The following is a 16,645-nucleotide window of genomic DNA, read 5'->3' as shown; positions in this document are numbered from 1 at the left end:
ATGGCAGAGGCCAGAACCAGGAAAATGGTAGCTCTGGGTGATGTTACTGTAATCTTGAAATATCTTCTCTGCCTCTACAATCAGTAGAATAATGTTTTTTCATTATCGGAGTGGGGGGAAATGCCCAACTTTGTTTTTTCACAGTTGACTTTTCCTGTAGAGGATTTTAAAAGCCCACAGAGAAACAGACTACTGCTTGCTAGTTGAGAGTACAAAGATGAACCATGCAGAGGATTGCTTTAAAATGACCCAGGTTTTTTTTTTTTTTTTTCCCTAGTAAGAGCAGACGTCCTATGATGAGCTTAAGTCAGGAATATTTAAAATAGAAAAGTGATTTTATTTCTCTGCTCAGGTATAAAACTGTCCTTTATAATATGCAATAATAAGCACTCTTAGAAACAAGCATCTGGTTTATAAATAGGTGAGAAAATTTTATGGTTACATGAAGCATTTGTAGGCAAATACATCAAAACATCCTTCCCCAGGACTCAAAAAGAAATGGAAAGAAGTAATACTAAAAATAATAAAGCTGATATCCTTCCCTAATTCTTCTAATGATGTCCCTGTGATACAGTTTTGTATCCATGACAGGAGAAACCACCCAGGACTGAAGCCAGCAGGGCCCTTTCTACTGGAAGCTTTACTCACTAACAGCATGCAAAGCAAACTACCTGCTTCTAAAAGTTCCTAAAGGTAGTGTCCCACTGGACTCACAAAAACAGGCATTTATTTTCTTTGATATGCTGGGGGAAATCCTTCTGACAAGTTAAATGGATTTTAAATGACTAAATGTCAAAAATGAAAAGTCACTGTAACAATAATTTCTACAGCCTGCTGCATTCTCCAGTGTATGAGAATCTCTGACAACTGCCTGGTTGGGAGTGTAGATGCAGCTGCATAGTTCCCACCTAAGTTTGCTGCTGCTGCTGAAACCCACACTATCTGTTGCTACTGGTTTAGCCATTCTCATTCAGAGAAGACTGAGGAATTAATGACCCCAGGGTAGTTTATTTTGTGATTTCAGATTCAAGAGGGAAATATCAGGAGGGCGTATTTGAGAAGAAGCCAGAGGCAATGTAGACTAAACTACTCAGAACACCTTGACCGTGCAGACTAGACCACATGAACTGATCCTGGATAGTTCAGATAGAAACAATGCAAATACAGACACACTCAGATATATTCTGGATCAGAAGATCCAAACATTTCAGACTATCCTACATGTTCACTGTGACTATTTAACATTGTAACTACATAGTCATTGTAACTATTTAAAACCTGTATTTTTTTTAATCCACCTTAAATTTGCCACTATAAAGCTACAAACTCCAGTGGTGCTTCTGGCATGAGTGCAATTGCTCACATCAGTAGGCACCACAGTAGTAGTTCTAGTTATTGGGCATTGATTCTTTAAGATTTCAATTCAAGAAATATACCAGTAAGGACATAATGGATTCTGATAGTTTGGAGACCAAGAAATTATCCAAATTATCTGCAAATTATGACATGGAAAAGTACAGTGTTTAAATTGAAAATAACTTGCAGGAATAGGCCATGTTCTATCCTGGCTAAATTCAACCATAAACCAGAACAAAATAAAGTCTGATCTCCTTTCCCACAAAATTATACAATAAAAATTGATAGCTGTGTTTTAGAGTTACTACTGGTGTAGCTTTTTCAGAATGCCAAGATTAACGATTTTCAAGAGTATGTTTGTAAGAGTAATTCTAAACCTTCAACTGGTGTAAGTGTAGTATAGTCATGATGTAGCTCTGCTGAAACCAACAGAAACACACCTTCTTAAAACTAAATATTGGGAGTGTCTTTCTGATCTGAAATAGAAGAATCAAGTAACTTTATCTTGTGTGAAAATTGGTCAATATTCAATTTTAATCCTAATCAAGCAGTGCTTTACCCATTTTATTGTTGGTATGATTAAAAAATAGCTGTTTTCTGCATATTCAATGATGGTTTGACATTTGTGTAGTTCTAAATGCAAATGTGCAGTAGATGGCAATTGGAAGATGTTCTTAGCTATTCTTGTTTTTAACTGGGTAACTGGCAAACAGCAGCTTCTCGGCACTTTGAAACAAATGAAACACAAACTACTGCTAATTTTACTCTGTGGAATCTGAGGAAAGGGAAAAACAGGAAATTCAAATACAACTAGCAGCAAGGCTTTGAACTGTTTGACTAATCTGTGAATATTTCAAATGCTTGGAACTCACACAAATTACAAAAGGTCACAATTCCATGAAAAAGAGCAACCCAAACAAGAACGATTTCCTGGTTTGGGATTTCTTTACCAAATACAATTGCAAATGAAATGTCTTCCCATGACCCTTTATAGTCAGCATGCACATTATGTTTTTTTCTAATTTTAAACTAAGTAACATGGGGAGAAGAAGATTTAATTAATGTATCAGTTTTGAACTATTGGATACACATTTTTGAAAGTGCTTTTGTATTGATTTATACTTTGTTTTACTGGGAAGGGACTAGATTTTAATCTGTTTAAATCCTCCTTTAAATAAGGAGAAAAAGAAATCCCAAAAAAACCCCATGAAAATTATGTATATTCCTCAACCTATTTCAGGATGTATCACAGCCTGCAAAAATTAGATAGCTAAGAAATCCAGGCAGTCCCAGTTCTCTGTTTCTGTACTCAGTCAAAACTTCAGTGAGTAACTGAGGACCCAAGCTGGATCCACAAAATGCTGCATTTCCACTGAGAGCACCTTGCTGGTAATCTGAAGTCTTAGAAATACAGACCACTTGAAATTAAATAGGGTTAATAAGAAGATAAAATGCAGTGATAAGGAATGTTATAAAGGATTACTTAAATACTGCCTTACTTAAATACTGCCTTAACTCCAGATTAACTTAGGGCACAGGAGCAGTCTACTCGAATGGGTGGGCTATTCATATGCTAAGCACTAAGCAAATCTCTGCAAAGCAGAGTGCTAAGGGAATGCTTTATTAAAAACTAATTTTTGAACCTGCCTTTTTTGCTAAAATATTAAAATTTCTATGTAGAGTAACAAAATCTGTAGAGGTAACTAACACCATTTAACACTCAACATTCAGGGAACTGAGCCATGAATTATGCTTAAATCTTTATTGCTCCTGTGTTTAGCAGTAATAGTTGCTTTTGGTTGTAGACTCTTGTCTTTATTTTCTTTACCTCAACTTCTTTAAAATAGGCCACTTCTGATCCTGATCAACTATGAAATATTGTAAAGAGATAGCTTATCTTTCCATAACCTACATGTAAATGCAGAACATTTACTGAATTTGAAATGGGTGTTATTGACAAATGGGGGATATAAAAGGATATATATATATATATAAGGATATACAGAAATCCCAGGAAGTAGGCTGTTACATGTAAAGTGTATGGAAGGCTTTCAAAACAGGGAGAGCATGGAATTGCATGCTCAGATGCTGGGGTTGTGTGGGCTCTGAACGGATAACATCATACTTCCCCAAGCCTGTGAGAAGTTAAAAAACAGATGGCTTATGTATTTGGTAGCTCAAAAGCTGGGATATGGGCTACTGAAAAGTGGGGAATCAGAATAAAAGAGATGAAGAAGCTGTTCATTTTTAGTGCAAAATATTTCCTTTCTCTCTTGTGTATTACCATAAAATCAGAACCACACTGAAAATTTCTGAACAATAGAATGACAGAACTCATTCTATTCCTGTATCTACAAGCAGAGGCTTCCATTTGATCCTGATGGCAGCACACAGATGATGAAACACCTTTTTCACTGCTATGCTAATTTCTTATTCTGTTTATCAGCATTTTCATTAAAGATTACTGACCTAGAATCACAGTGCTAAGTAGAGGCATTTTGAATTTTAGAAACCAAGTAAGCTTTTTTAAATAATGTAACAGACTTCGGTTTCCTAATCTAATATTTGAGCTGTGGTATAGGCAGTGCTCCAGCACAGAGAGAAACAGCCCTTGCAATGAGGAGCAGGGGAAAGGTTCTAAGGTCCAGCCACCCCTTTGCAAATCACCCCTCTGTCCATAGCTATGGTGCCCAGGCCTCTCTTATAGGAATTCCTTGTCAAGGATATCATCAAGGTTCATTCTGCTTTCATGAAGTATTTTAAGGAAATATGTTTTGGATTTTTTTTTTAATCATCCTGTTTCAGCACGGTGGCCACTGCTTTTAGATCAAAGGAACAATATATTTAAGGCTTCATGGCACAGTTCATTATATGCCCCCCCCGCCTTTCCCTGCCTTTGGACAGAATACAAAATAGCAGCTCTGCAGTCTCCTGGAAGAGGCAAACCCTTCCAAAGATGACTGTAATAATGGCACAGCTGCATTGTTATGCATCATGCTACTCACCTGGAATTAGCCTGGAACACAAACAATTGTCAAATGAAATGATCTGTGGGACATCTTATGTAGTTTTCTAATATTGTCCAGGTACCTACGGTATTCATCCTTGAATAATCAAAATGTCAAGGAATGCTTTAGAAACCACTGAACCATTCTCCAGGCAATATACTAAGCTGATGCACAGCTTCCCAGTCAATTTATTAGACATGGTTCACAGAACTAGTCCCAGTCAAGGTGCTCAAAAGTGTATATTCAAAGATTTTGGAATGACTTAATACTTTTTTTTCAGAAAAATAAATTAGATTGTGTTAGTGAATAAAGCCATCAGGGAGGGAGATGAAATGTCATTACCTAGAACAAGTCAAGTCTGCCAAGTATTTCTGTATAAATATTTCTATACCAGTAAAACTGGGATAACTTTTCTTATATTTATCCTACAGTCTACTAAAAACTGTGACTCCCTCTTGTTTTGAGTATGTTCAACTCACAGTGAAATCTCAGTCTGGGCAAGGATCTCTCAGCATCACTCTAAGACAGATCACAATAACAGTGACACACTTGGATCAGGAAAATTAGTCTCAATCACTATTTTTAAAGTTAAAACCACTCTACAGCTTCCTTAAGTTCCTGCAAAGGTTTGAGCTTTGAAAGGCTGCATTGGTCCTTGCCAGCAAACACTCCAGGTGATTGTTTTGATTGTTCTCCCATCCTGTCCCTCCAGCAAATGTGCATGAGTTACAGCTTGATCAGTACATTAAGAAGAGGAAAGATGGATATTTCACCAGTCACTCTCAACTTCCTGTGCTTTCCTCACTTGGGTAGTCCCAGGGAGCGGATATGATTCAATTTAACAGTTCCTCAAGTGCTAAATGAAGCCAAGTTGATTATGCTAATGCTTTACATTTCCATGGTGATCTCCATGCAAGCAATTTATGAAAAGTCATGAATTAATTTCTTTATCAGGTCAGTGTAATTGTCGCCATTCTTCAGCTGGAGAAAGAGGGACAGTAAGGGAAGGTGACTGCCAGGTGCCTTAGACCTTATCTTCCCTCCTCAATGGAGCATGTCACAGGTTCTGTTCACTAGCAGTGACAAAGCTTCCAGGGTCAGACACAGTGACTGATACAGCACACATAAAGGGATGGCTTAACCCATACTATTATCCAGTTTTCCACCTTTGCTTCATTAATCCAATTAGATATTAGTTAATTCACTGTTAAATTCTGCTCTCCTGGGGTAATGAATGAACATATGGGCCCTATAAGGAAGGAGAATTCCCTTCTCACTCCCTGGTGACAGTGCTACAGAATCTGTGAATGACAGCAGACTTGGAGCCTTTGCATTCCCTCAGGAGGGATAATTTTTGACAGTGAATTTTTAACATTGTGGGGTTGTGGGGTCCTAACTTCTCTCTTGCAGTTGTAATTCTCCTTTCACTATAGCTCTCCTCTGAGACTTTTTGTAACTCTTTTAATTTCAGCAATTTCAATGCCCTTGAATAAGGACTGGCCAATTGATACACACAGTAGTTTTGTTTGAACATCAAAAACAGACTATAGTTCAAGGCACAAGAATCATGAAGTATATTCATAGTAAACCATCTAATTTGTCAGCAAGAAAAAAATCTGCTTTTCCAAGGAGGACCTTTTTGAAAAGAATATTCCTGACATTCTAGGGCAGCATTACTCTTGCTTTCAGTATTCTTAATGTTTTCATTCAAATGATGTAATAATTTCTAAAAGCTCACATTAATTCTCTTGTAAGCAAACATAATAAGCCATAAAAGCAGCTTCTTCCAGTGCCTGGGAACAGCCTTTGAAGGTGTTTAGTGTGACTATTTAACAGTCTAGTAAGAGTTTATAGATTTTTTTTTTACCCTCTCTAGCAATTATTTTTTTCCCAAGTGACAAGTTAATGTACAAATTTTTCTTTCAAAAAAGTCCCTTTAATAAAAGATTTACTGGCATGCAAGCCTGGAAACATTTGCAGTGGTTTTAATATCTTCAAAGGACTGCATAGATGAGCTCAGCTCTACGTTAGAAAGCAGGCCCAAGAACCACCCTAAACATTAAATACTCAGAAATGTGAATCTCTACCTTACTCTGTTACTTTGAGGTCAGTGAAAGTACCTGTGATTAGCTAGCCCTGCCTAGATTGCCCTGGAAGTCTGTGCTTTTTCTGTGGAAGAGAAATGGCAACCAAAAGATGACATTGGTACATAGCCAAACTGGCTTAGGAGGACAAAACCTTTTATTCTTGGCTCCATCACTGAGACAGCTAAAAAGTAAAAACAATGGAGTCTTGCAGTAGTTTTCTCTGGTGGATGTTTGCTGATTTACAAACAGGTTGAGACTGAAATCTTTTTAATTCAGACCACCAGGAAGCCTTCTAAAGCTTCTAAGCTCTAACTGGATACAAATTCTGAAATTTACACAGGGTGTAAATTGAGGGTAATCAGCTCTGAGATCTATCCTGCTTCCCACACATCAGAGCAATGCCTATGATGATAAGGTAGAAAATAAAAGGGATGTGACCAGAAGCATGAAGGTAACCAAGGGAGGCTTACGAAAACTACCCAACACTTTCCAAACATGTCCCTTTTAGCAGAAATTAGCATATCCAGGGATATTTACCGGCTGCTGGAGAGCCTGGCCAGGAGGGGCTCCAGCCAGCCCTTCTGACACTCGCAGTGGGAATCCATGAAGATGAGCACATCCCCCGTAGCCCGTGCGGCTCCCAGCATCCGACCTCGGATGACTCCAAGCCTCTTGTTGCTCCGGATGAGCTTCACACCATCCAGCTTAGAGATGTATTCACTCAGAGCTGACTTCAGGGGCCCTGTCAGAAACAGAACAGTCACTGAAATGTTTTAGCTTTGATTCAAGCTGTTATAGAAAAGAAACAGGTAGTAGGATATGCTACTTCTTGCTGGGAAAATGTTTCAGGGGCATTGGTTTTAAATGGCCAAGTAGGCCACGTTTCAAATATTTCTACAGCAGCATAATGTCAGAGGGAAGTAGAGACTAATGGAAACTGAGATTCACAAGTTATGAGGCTATTCCTGTGGGAATCTTAATAGCCTCCTTTCCTGTTTTCAGCAAAAGGTGGATGCTCTCATCATCTCATAAAATACACAGATGAGAGTGAGATACTACAGGTGTTTGGCTTTCCCAAGCACTTTGGATTACTTTAGCAATGTGGACTTTTCCACTCTATGCTTCAGCCAAAATCCAAGTCTGGAAATTATGACAGCAGATCTGGTCCAGTGGGAATCCTAAGATTTGCATACTGTGATCTTATTTTAAAGGAAGAAAGTTCAGAGTGGTTGTAAATGATGTGGAGGAAAAACAGAAACATGTTTCAAAGTTGAACGGCTACACTAAATTCTAGGGATGGATAGTGAAACCTGGGCTCTGGGCTGTGCTTAGCTCACTTCCTGAGAGTCCTCTTTGCCTTCTCCTCTCCTCACACACTTCTTGGAGGAGGACAGTTTCTTCCCTGAAGTTTTGGAAAAAAGAACTCACATACAGAGAAATGGGAGCTACCTTGCTGGCTGAGATCGTCAACTAGGATGATATCCTTGAGGAAAGCCTTTGGGGCTGTATCCATAATGCTGTGCACAGTTCTCAGCAGAGTAGACCAGGCTTCATCATGGAAACAGATGATGACACTAGCAGTAGGCAGACTGGAATCATATTTTTGCTGTAGGCACCTGCATGAGTGAAATGAGGAAGACACTGGAACCACTGGAACAAATGGCTAAATTTTTTCTCAGAGCAAAGTTGCAAGCAGCACCTAAACATTCAAGGGTGGAGAGCAGTTTAAGATCTTAACTCATTTCTAAGAAAAGGAAGTACTAAGGTGTCCAAAACTGGAATATGAAGTGAAAATATGGGAATAGCACTATCAAAATTATAACACAAAAAGAGGAAACTGTTCCTGTGTTCTGGGGTAGTTTTTCTTTTCCTGCTCTGTCTGCCTCAAAAAACAGAGCTCAAACAGAAATGGTCCAGAACATAAAGAAAAAGTGAAGATAATTAGAGCAGAGTGAGGGATCAAGCAGGTCAGTCAGCTTCCACCAATTTCCACATTTGCTCAAGTAAGAGAGAAAAGAGCAAACAACTGCAGTACTATTAAGACTAACAAATAAAATAATTCATCTGCACAATAGATCAGTATACCTGTGGATTACCTCCCCAAGATCCTAGTGAATGAAGCCAACATCTCAGTCCTTTATGGCAATGACATAGATCTTTATATGGGCCATGATTACAAGCATAGATACATTTAAGAAAGAAAATGTATTTTCACTGTAAAGTTTGTACAGGTTGCTTTGCCAATGAAAATAAATCACTGCTGAATGAGACTCCAGCTGGGAGTCAGTGTGCAATCGAACCAGCAGAGCCATCTGGAAGTGGGTGGCATGGTGCAAAGTGGACAATCCAGTCTTGAGGGTTTGTTCCATCATTAGTTTTCATTGTCTTGGGCTTGGGGAACAGTGCCTGCAGGGAGAGTCTGCCATCTTGGCTTTGTCTCAGGAGGCCACATGGCACTGGGTAAGGACAGGGCCCACCATCTTTTCTTGGTCTCAGGAAAAACTGTGTTACACTGTCAAGCCACAGGAACATCCCCCTGGCATCTTGTCTTTGTCTCTGGAATAACCACTGTCATTGCCGAGTCACAAGGATCCCCTGGCATCTTGTCTTTGTGTCAGTGGCCATGCAGAGCTAAGTCAAGGTGGTGAATACCTTTTGTGTGTAAAGCACCTTCTCATTTTATATACTTTTGTTATTAGCATTGCTGCTGTCACTGTGTGTTTCTTACTCCATTGCCATTTGCTTTCAGTAAATTGTTATCTCAACCCATAGTCTCTCTCCTTTGTCCCTCCCTCACCAGAGGGGGACAGGAGGAAGTTTATTTCCCAGCTGGTGTTAAACCACCACAATAACTCAAAGGTTATGTGTGTCATTTAAAGATGACAAACACTTCCCATTTGTCCTCACAGAGACTGCATATGAAAACCATCTATTCTGGTGTGAGGGTGCACATTTTCCAGAAAATGCCTTCAAATTCCCATTGTAGATATGCAAAGACTATGTCTATGTACTGCTTTGCTGACATTAGAAAGCACATTTTAAAAATCTTTTTATTTCACAAATAACAGTCATTCAGTGTCCTAACTCATTTAATCTCCACCAGCAAGAATTTCTTCAAGGAATTACACAATTGGCTGAATGTAGCCCATTGTTATTTCAGCATTTTTGTATTGCCAAGCAAATAATTATACAGGTTTTACAGTGGTTGTTAAACAATTGGCTACTCAGCAGAAATTCATGTAAAGGATATAATTTTAGTGTTTCTGTTTATTAGTGTTTTACTTAGTGCTTTCGTTCATGGACTGAGGTTCTATGCTGCTAGACACTATCCAGACACAAAGCTGCTAATCACTTAAGAGATTTCATAGTCTGAATGATTTAATGATGAATACACATAAATGGTTACTACAGATGCACTTCTGGGAATATATATTTAAAATTAGCACAATCTTAATAATTTATTGTATTTTTCAATATTTCACTTTTTTGCATAGAAAGGAAAATTTTCTTGATGATTTTTACACTGTAATTAATCTATATTATCCTTGATTTACTAATTTTGTGTAATCAACAACACTGTTACTTCACAATTTCATATAAGGTGATTGTTTCCATTTTCAGCAGTATCAAGAAAAGAATACTCTCATGACTTGGGAGTGAGTATTTTCAAGCAGTAGAATTGAGAAATAATTAAAAAAGTGAAGATCTGCAGTCCTTTTACTACCAGGCAGCTTCTAACCAGAAACATTCTATAGCTATTAGCACCTAGCTGCTAGCACTGTGGTTATAACAAGAAAATAAGGCCGTTGTGAAATCTTAATTGGAAAAGAATTGAAAATAACGGTACTTGAACACATAACCTTGGTGGCGAGTGCTTAGTTGCCATGGAGATTGGCAAAGACTTGCAATATAGACATCTAATCTTCACAAAAATGCACTAGGGTACTGGTATACAAAAATATCTTCCCTGTAATTTGGAGCAGTTTCATAGCCTGTCTATCATAAATTGGCATTTCAAAGAGTCAGGGCTGTGACTGATATGAGACATAGTGATTTAATCTAATTTGTGAAAAACAAGGAATTGTCACATGCAGCAATGAACAGAGAGCAATTCTGACAGGGCAAAGGCAGAGCTGACAGGGACTCCCACTCACCTTCAGGAAATTATTCAATTGAGATTCAGCTCCAAACAGCACTCCAGAGGAAGCTATACTTTGGTAATGAAACTTAAGACTTTTGTAGATACCTGGTGAGTTTCTTTTGCCATTTGACACTCAAACCCAAGAGAGGAAAATAGATCTTTCTTTTGGGCAGCACCCCCATCATAAAAGTCACAATGGCAGGCTTGATTCAGGTGTCCCTTGATTCAGGAGAGTGTCAGTCCCAGCTGGAGCAAATGATATCAGCAGAAAGCATTTTGAGGGATGAAAGTACCTCAGAGGATGGGCCACTTCTTATGTGAAGTATTTGCCATCCAATATCAAGTGACATGAGGGAGACTGAGTCCATGGTGGTAACTCACTGGAACATATCTAACTGGCTGGCTTCTCTCTAATTAAATAATAACAGACATTGTGATGAGCAACATGATGCAAACTGAACAGAGACACAGACAATCTGATTCTGGTTTGCTCTCTTCTTACGCTCCTGTAAAACTGGACTGACACAGTTGAGAGCCAGGCCCCTAGAGTAAACTACACCTAAAAATCATCATTGTGGGGGTTTCTGGACTCTGTAAGTTGTGGTGTTGAGAACACTTTAGGCTGTAACTAGTGAGACAGCAAAATCCACCCAGGAGCTCTGAGACCATGGTTTAAATGCTACCAAGATCAGTATTAACTAAAGCTGTATCTTGTGGGATGGCCCTTCAGCTGCCAAAGTAAAACTAGTTTTTGGCTTTCCACCAAAGACAGTAAACCAGGGTAGTCATTCCTCCTTTGAACATTACACAGTTCAAAGAGTTAGCAGTGAAGCATGCCAAAAAATAACTGAAATAATATCAGCATGTCATTATTTAATGGAGTTAACCAAATTAACACTGAAGCTAGTCAATAAGTACAGAAAACACTCTTTCATTTATCTTTCTTTGAGACTGTACCCTTAAATTGGAGCTGTCTTTAAACGCGTGAAAATGAACACTAGAAAAAAAAAATATTCTGGGTCTGATTTAAAATGTTTTCCAGTACGTCTTTCCACCGTGTCCTGGGAGAAAACTACAATTGTTTTTGTTACAGGAGACAAGACACCACTCACATCCCTTGCCCTCCCTCTGGGAAGGGAAGCATATCATAGAATCAATTAGGTTGGAAAAGACCTCTGAGATCATCAAGTCCAGTCTTTGACTGATCATCACCTTCTCAAGGAGGCCACAGCACTATGTGCCATGTCCAGTCTTTCCTTAAACACTTCCATGTTCAGTGACTCCACACCTCCCTGGACCCAATGTTTAATTGCCCTTTCTTTGAAGAAATTCCTCCTAATGTCCAACCTGAACTTTCCCTGGGGCAGCTTGATAGTAGATACACCTCAGATCCTTTTTAAGAAGTGTGATGAGCAGCTCCTCCTGGGCTGCTGGGGCAACTGGCTCTCAAGTCTCCAGACTTCAAACGTAACACCTAGGGCTTCAAATGCAACATTTTTTTCACAGCTGCCAGGTATGGTGGTGGTGGCAGAGCTTGTCTGACATACAATTTCCACCTTCCTTCCTCCCGGGAGTTTCCTTTCAATACTTGCCACAGAATCACAGGATGTTCTGAGTTGGAAGGACCCATAAAGATCATTGAGTCCAACTCCTGGCCCTGCCCAGGACACCCTAAGGGCCACGCCATTTGCCTGAGAGCATTGTCCAAATTCTCCTTGAACTGTCAGGCTTGGTGCTGTGACCACTTCCCTGGGGAGCTGTTCCAGTGCCCAGCCACCCTCTGGGTGAAGAATCTTCTCCTTATATTCAGCCTTAACCTCCCCTGACACAAATTCAGGCATTCCCTCGGGTCCTGTCACTGGTCACCACAGGGAAGAGATCAGTGTCTGCCCCTCCTCCTCCCCTTGTGAGGAACCTGTAGACAGCAATGAGGTCTCCCCTCAGTCTCCTCTTCTCCAGGCTGAGCAAACCAAGGGACCACAGCCGCTCTTCACACGGCTTCTCCTCCAGACCCACCGCCACCTTTGCTGTCCTCCTCTATAGCTTTATATCTTTCTTATATTGTGGTGCCCAAAACTGCACACGATATTTAAAGTGAGGCCACACCAGCGCAGAGTCGGTTCCACTTTTATGAGTGACCATCGGGTCACTTTTGTTCTGGAAGGGCTGAAAGCCCCAACTCTTCATTCATTCACCACTTGGTAATACCCCATAGCTCTGGCAGGTGGGCTGAGACGGGGCTTGGCGGAGGAGGGAAGCCGCCTCTCCTGCTCGTCAGTCCGGGTCGGGTTCCCTCCCCCTCTGCAGCCCAGCAGCCGGACGCACAGACGGACGGACAGACGGACAGAGAAGGGCGCGGCCCGGGGCGCTCCCTGCCCTGCCGCCCCCGGCACCTGCCGTGACGCGGGCGCCGGTAGGGGGCGCTGCCGCCCGCTCGGCCTCAGGGCGCGGCGGAGCCGGAGCGGGGCCGGGCCGGGCCGGGGGTGCGGGGGCGCCGCGGCAGCGCTCACACCGCCCCACGGGCGCTGCGCTCCGCGCCTCTGCTCCGCTCGCCCAGCGAGCCCCAGCTGCCCCTCCCGCACCGTGCCCCCCTCCACCTTTGCCGCCCGCCGACTCCTGAGGGCTTGAACCACCTCCCGAAGCGGTTTGGGAGCGTCCCTGGTCTGAGGAGCGGAGCGCCCGACTCGGACGGGGAGTTCGATAGGAAAGACGCGAGGTCTAGAGGAGGAGAGGTGCGGGGTTTGCAGGAGGAGAGGCTCGGGGGGACGCGGCGGCGGGGAAGGAGGCAGATTTCCCCCCAGAAGTGAAATAGGGTGTTTTACTTACAACGGGTGTCGTACCTCAGGCAGGTCCCGGCGCAGCGCGATCCGCTCGCTGAGCACCTCGTTAAAGCCGTGCGTTTCCAGGCCGAGCGGCCGCTCCCCCGCAGCAGCCCCTTGCCCTTCCTGCAGGGGAAGGGACAGCGGCGGGGACTCGGGGCCCCCCTCTGCCCTCCCCTCCGGCCGCCGGCTCTGCTGCTTCACCACGCGATAGCCCTTCCTGGCCTTGCTGTGGTTCCGTTTGCCGGTGGGCGACACGACGGCCATGATCAACTCATCCTCCCGCAGGGAGATGAAAGGCGATAGACCATCCAAAGGGTAGTACTGCTGGCTCTCCTCCTGGGTTTCCAGCATCTCTTGGGTCTCCACAAAATCCATCTGATACCCTTCCCGGGGGTTGAACTCCACAGGCTGGAAAGTCCCTTCCTTGCTCTGGTTGCTGGGTGGTGGATTCAGCATTGTAACCATCAGTAGCAAAAACCCCAGCATCAGAAACAACAAGAGAAACTGCAGCTTACGTGATCCATATCTGCACTTCTTCCTCAAGAACATACTGTTGGTGACAAAATTATACAGATGGTCATGTTAAATATCACTTGAATCTTCCTCAGATTTCAGTCCTTGGGTTGCACAAAAGCCCTGGTTTTCACTATCTGCCAAGAGGATTTTTTTGCTCCCTTCACATTTCACTGATGCCATTTCATGCTTTCCTCTCTATTTACAGAAAAAAAAAATTATAACATTCCTATTAATATTGTACTTACTGTAGTAAAATGTAGCATGGATCCAGTGAGATAAAGTAGATCCTTTATTATACGGAGTCTCAGCTTAGTTAGGAAAGTGCATGCTTTGCTGATTGAAAGAGTAGCTAATGCTTTGATTTTTTTCCCCCCTTTTAAAATTCTAAGTTGAAAAAAATCCCGTTTCTCATAGTTTCTTTCCTGGGTAGATCCTGCTTCTTCAAAGTTTCCAATTGCTGCCTGGATTGAAGCAGTGTATCTCTGAAAGCAGATCTGACAGCTCTCCCCCGTGCAGAGGCTTCAAGTTAACTGTGATCAACAGATGAGGAGTAGTCGGTCCCTGACTTTGTTTCACACATAACTACGGCACTCAGTCAGGAAGCACTTTGCCAGACATAATACAGAGCAATGTGTGCGTCTTTCTCTTGGTCCTAATGCCCTCACTGTGCTTGTCCTGTCAAATCAAAACTTTGCAAATGCTATAAGAGGTGAAATACAAGAAGCAGAATGTTGTATTAGAAAAGAAATCAAGGCACACCACAGATTGCTGTATGTTGGAATAGCTGTATTAAGCTGAGAATGCACAGAGCAAGAATCAAGAATTTTATAAACTGAATAAAAGATGGAGAGCAGATGTTTTATTTAAGGTTAGATTTATTCATATCATAATGTGTTAGCTGGAGTATATTCCAATCAAATAAATATTTACAGCTGTAGGGATTTTAACACTGACATAAGGGTGCCAAATTATCACCTGGCAAGCTGAAGTTGTCTCCTCATCCATAAATTTGGTATTGCAGGGCAAGCAGCACTTCAAGTTTTCGTTAGTCCAGGAATAACATATATAAAAGCCTGGGCTGGAACAACAACCACTGACACTGAGAGAAAACAACTTCTGTGATTAAAATGAGAGCTCAGTCTCAGGTCTGTTTGCTCATACTGCTGGCATGGGTGCTGCTGGGCATGGACTGTGGCATTTTTTGCTGCAAGATGAGTGCTTGTCCAATGGGAGAAGTGGTGAGACAATCCATGTGCTTCAGTATCACATGCCTCTTGGTCTGGCAGGCAGAGACCAGGGATGGATGCAGCTCAGGTGTTGCCAACCCTTTTGATGCTGGGGGCATGGGATGTGATATTTTTCATATCATGCAATATTTGATGAGCAGAAAGCTCCTGCTCCAGGAGGCGTTTGGTTACTGGAGAACTTCCACATTCACAGATTTTAAAAAAAGCCCTGTGTTTCTAGACATTATAGCTAAAAGGATAGCCTGAAGACAAGCATACAGCATATTCTAAAGCAAGCCAAGGATCTGTTATTTTTTACCTTCTTTGCTATTCCCTCTAAGATATCCTGTAAGTTCAGACTATGGTTCCTGGTATACAGCTTCCAAAAAATTAGAAATGAGAGCACACCTACTTTCTAATTAAAATGCATCACAACTTTCAAAAGCAAGGATGGTATGGAGCACCATAAGATTGCTGGAGGCACGTAATGTCTCACTTCTGTGTGCACTCCCCTAAGCTGCTTATACAGAATGCCTTGGGGGAGTGTGACTGGTCTTCTGTGTGTTGGCACCTTCCCTACATCAGCTGTTCTTTAAAATATACAGAACTGCTTTAATCATATCTTGGAGAGAAGGACGATTGAGCCAATATTTTGATACTTCACCATTGCATATATCTCCCGTTTTTGGCTTAAAGTCACACAAAAGTAACATCCCAACTCACCTTCAGCCCTGAGAATATGACTTTTTGTCCTGCTTTTCATAGGGAAAAAGAAGTATTGATGGTTTCAATTCAATAGGGAAGCAGCACACATTTGCATTAAAAAAATCAGAGCTCAAAAGCACTCATTTAAATAACAATGTTTCAGCCATAGAAAGACAAAATGAAATGGAAATGAAGAGACCTGTCCGAGATGTTCTCCAAAAAGCTGGCACAGTGACTTGCAAAAGGTTCGGTTCCACAAAAGTCCCGTTATCAGGCATATGGAATCAAATAAAATTAAATTAAAAGGAGAAACTTAAGAGTGGGTGGAATAAATGGGAGAAAACATTACTTTCTCTTTTCCTTTTTTAACTTTTCTGGGCTACCTGAGTATTTTGATTTAATTTAATTTTTTTTTTCCCTGGCTAAAATATTTTAACAAGATGCTGTAACAAGTCTGATCAAGGTAATTCTAGCCTGCAGTAGAAATCACTGTATAAATTCTGTTCTGGTATGTTCTGTATTGCTGAGCAAATCTGCCTGGGTCACTCATGCAGCTGAATTTCAGCTACAGATGAAAAGACATCCAATTAACAAATTTACAGCAATCTTAGATGCTTTTGGGACAGAGCTGATAGGTAACATTATCACTGAAACATGCATATGGAATCCAGGCTTTTAATATATCCTGAGCATTTTAACAAAGAAGAAATGAACAATTACAGAAGATGTTTGTTCAGTCTAGTCAATTAAATGTGCAAGTATAAAACACTGGGTGGCACACTTC

General features: G+C 41.3%; 1 protein-coding gene across 1 annotated transcript in view; it reads right to left on the bottom strand.

Moving 5' to 3' along the window:
• Positions 1 to 15,060, bottom strand: part of GALNT15 (polypeptide N-acetylgalactosaminyltransferase 15) — a 29,912-nt gene extending 14,852 nt beyond the window's left edge. The window contains exons 1-4 of the mRNA XM_041466443.1: positions 14,906 to 15,060; positions 13,419 to 13,964; positions 7,901 to 8,067; positions 6,989 to 7,193 (exon numbers count right to left, since the gene is read on the bottom strand). Of these exons, the coding sequence (XP_041322377.1) occupies positions 6,989 to 7,193; positions 7,901 to 8,067; positions 13,419 to 13,964; positions 14,906 to 14,931 (944 nt within the window). The 5' untranslated portion in view covers positions 14,932 to 15,060. The remainder of the gene's footprint in view (positions 1 to 6,988; positions 7,194 to 7,900; positions 8,068 to 13,418; positions 13,965 to 14,905) is intronic.
• Positions 15,061 to 16,645: the final 1,585 nt, after the last annotated feature.

The sequence above is a fragment of the Pyrgilauda ruficollis genome, unplaced genomic scaffold, assembly GCF_017590135.1.
Source record: "Pyrgilauda ruficollis isolate IOZ18807 unplaced genomic scaffold, ASM1759013v1 scaffold2, whole genome shotgun sequence".
NCBI lineage: Eukaryota > Metazoa > Chordata > Aves > Passeriformes > Passeridae > Pyrgilauda > Pyrgilauda ruficollis.
The sequence above is the reverse complement of the archived record's forward strand: the minus strand, read 5'-3'. Positions and strand labels throughout refer to the sequence as shown.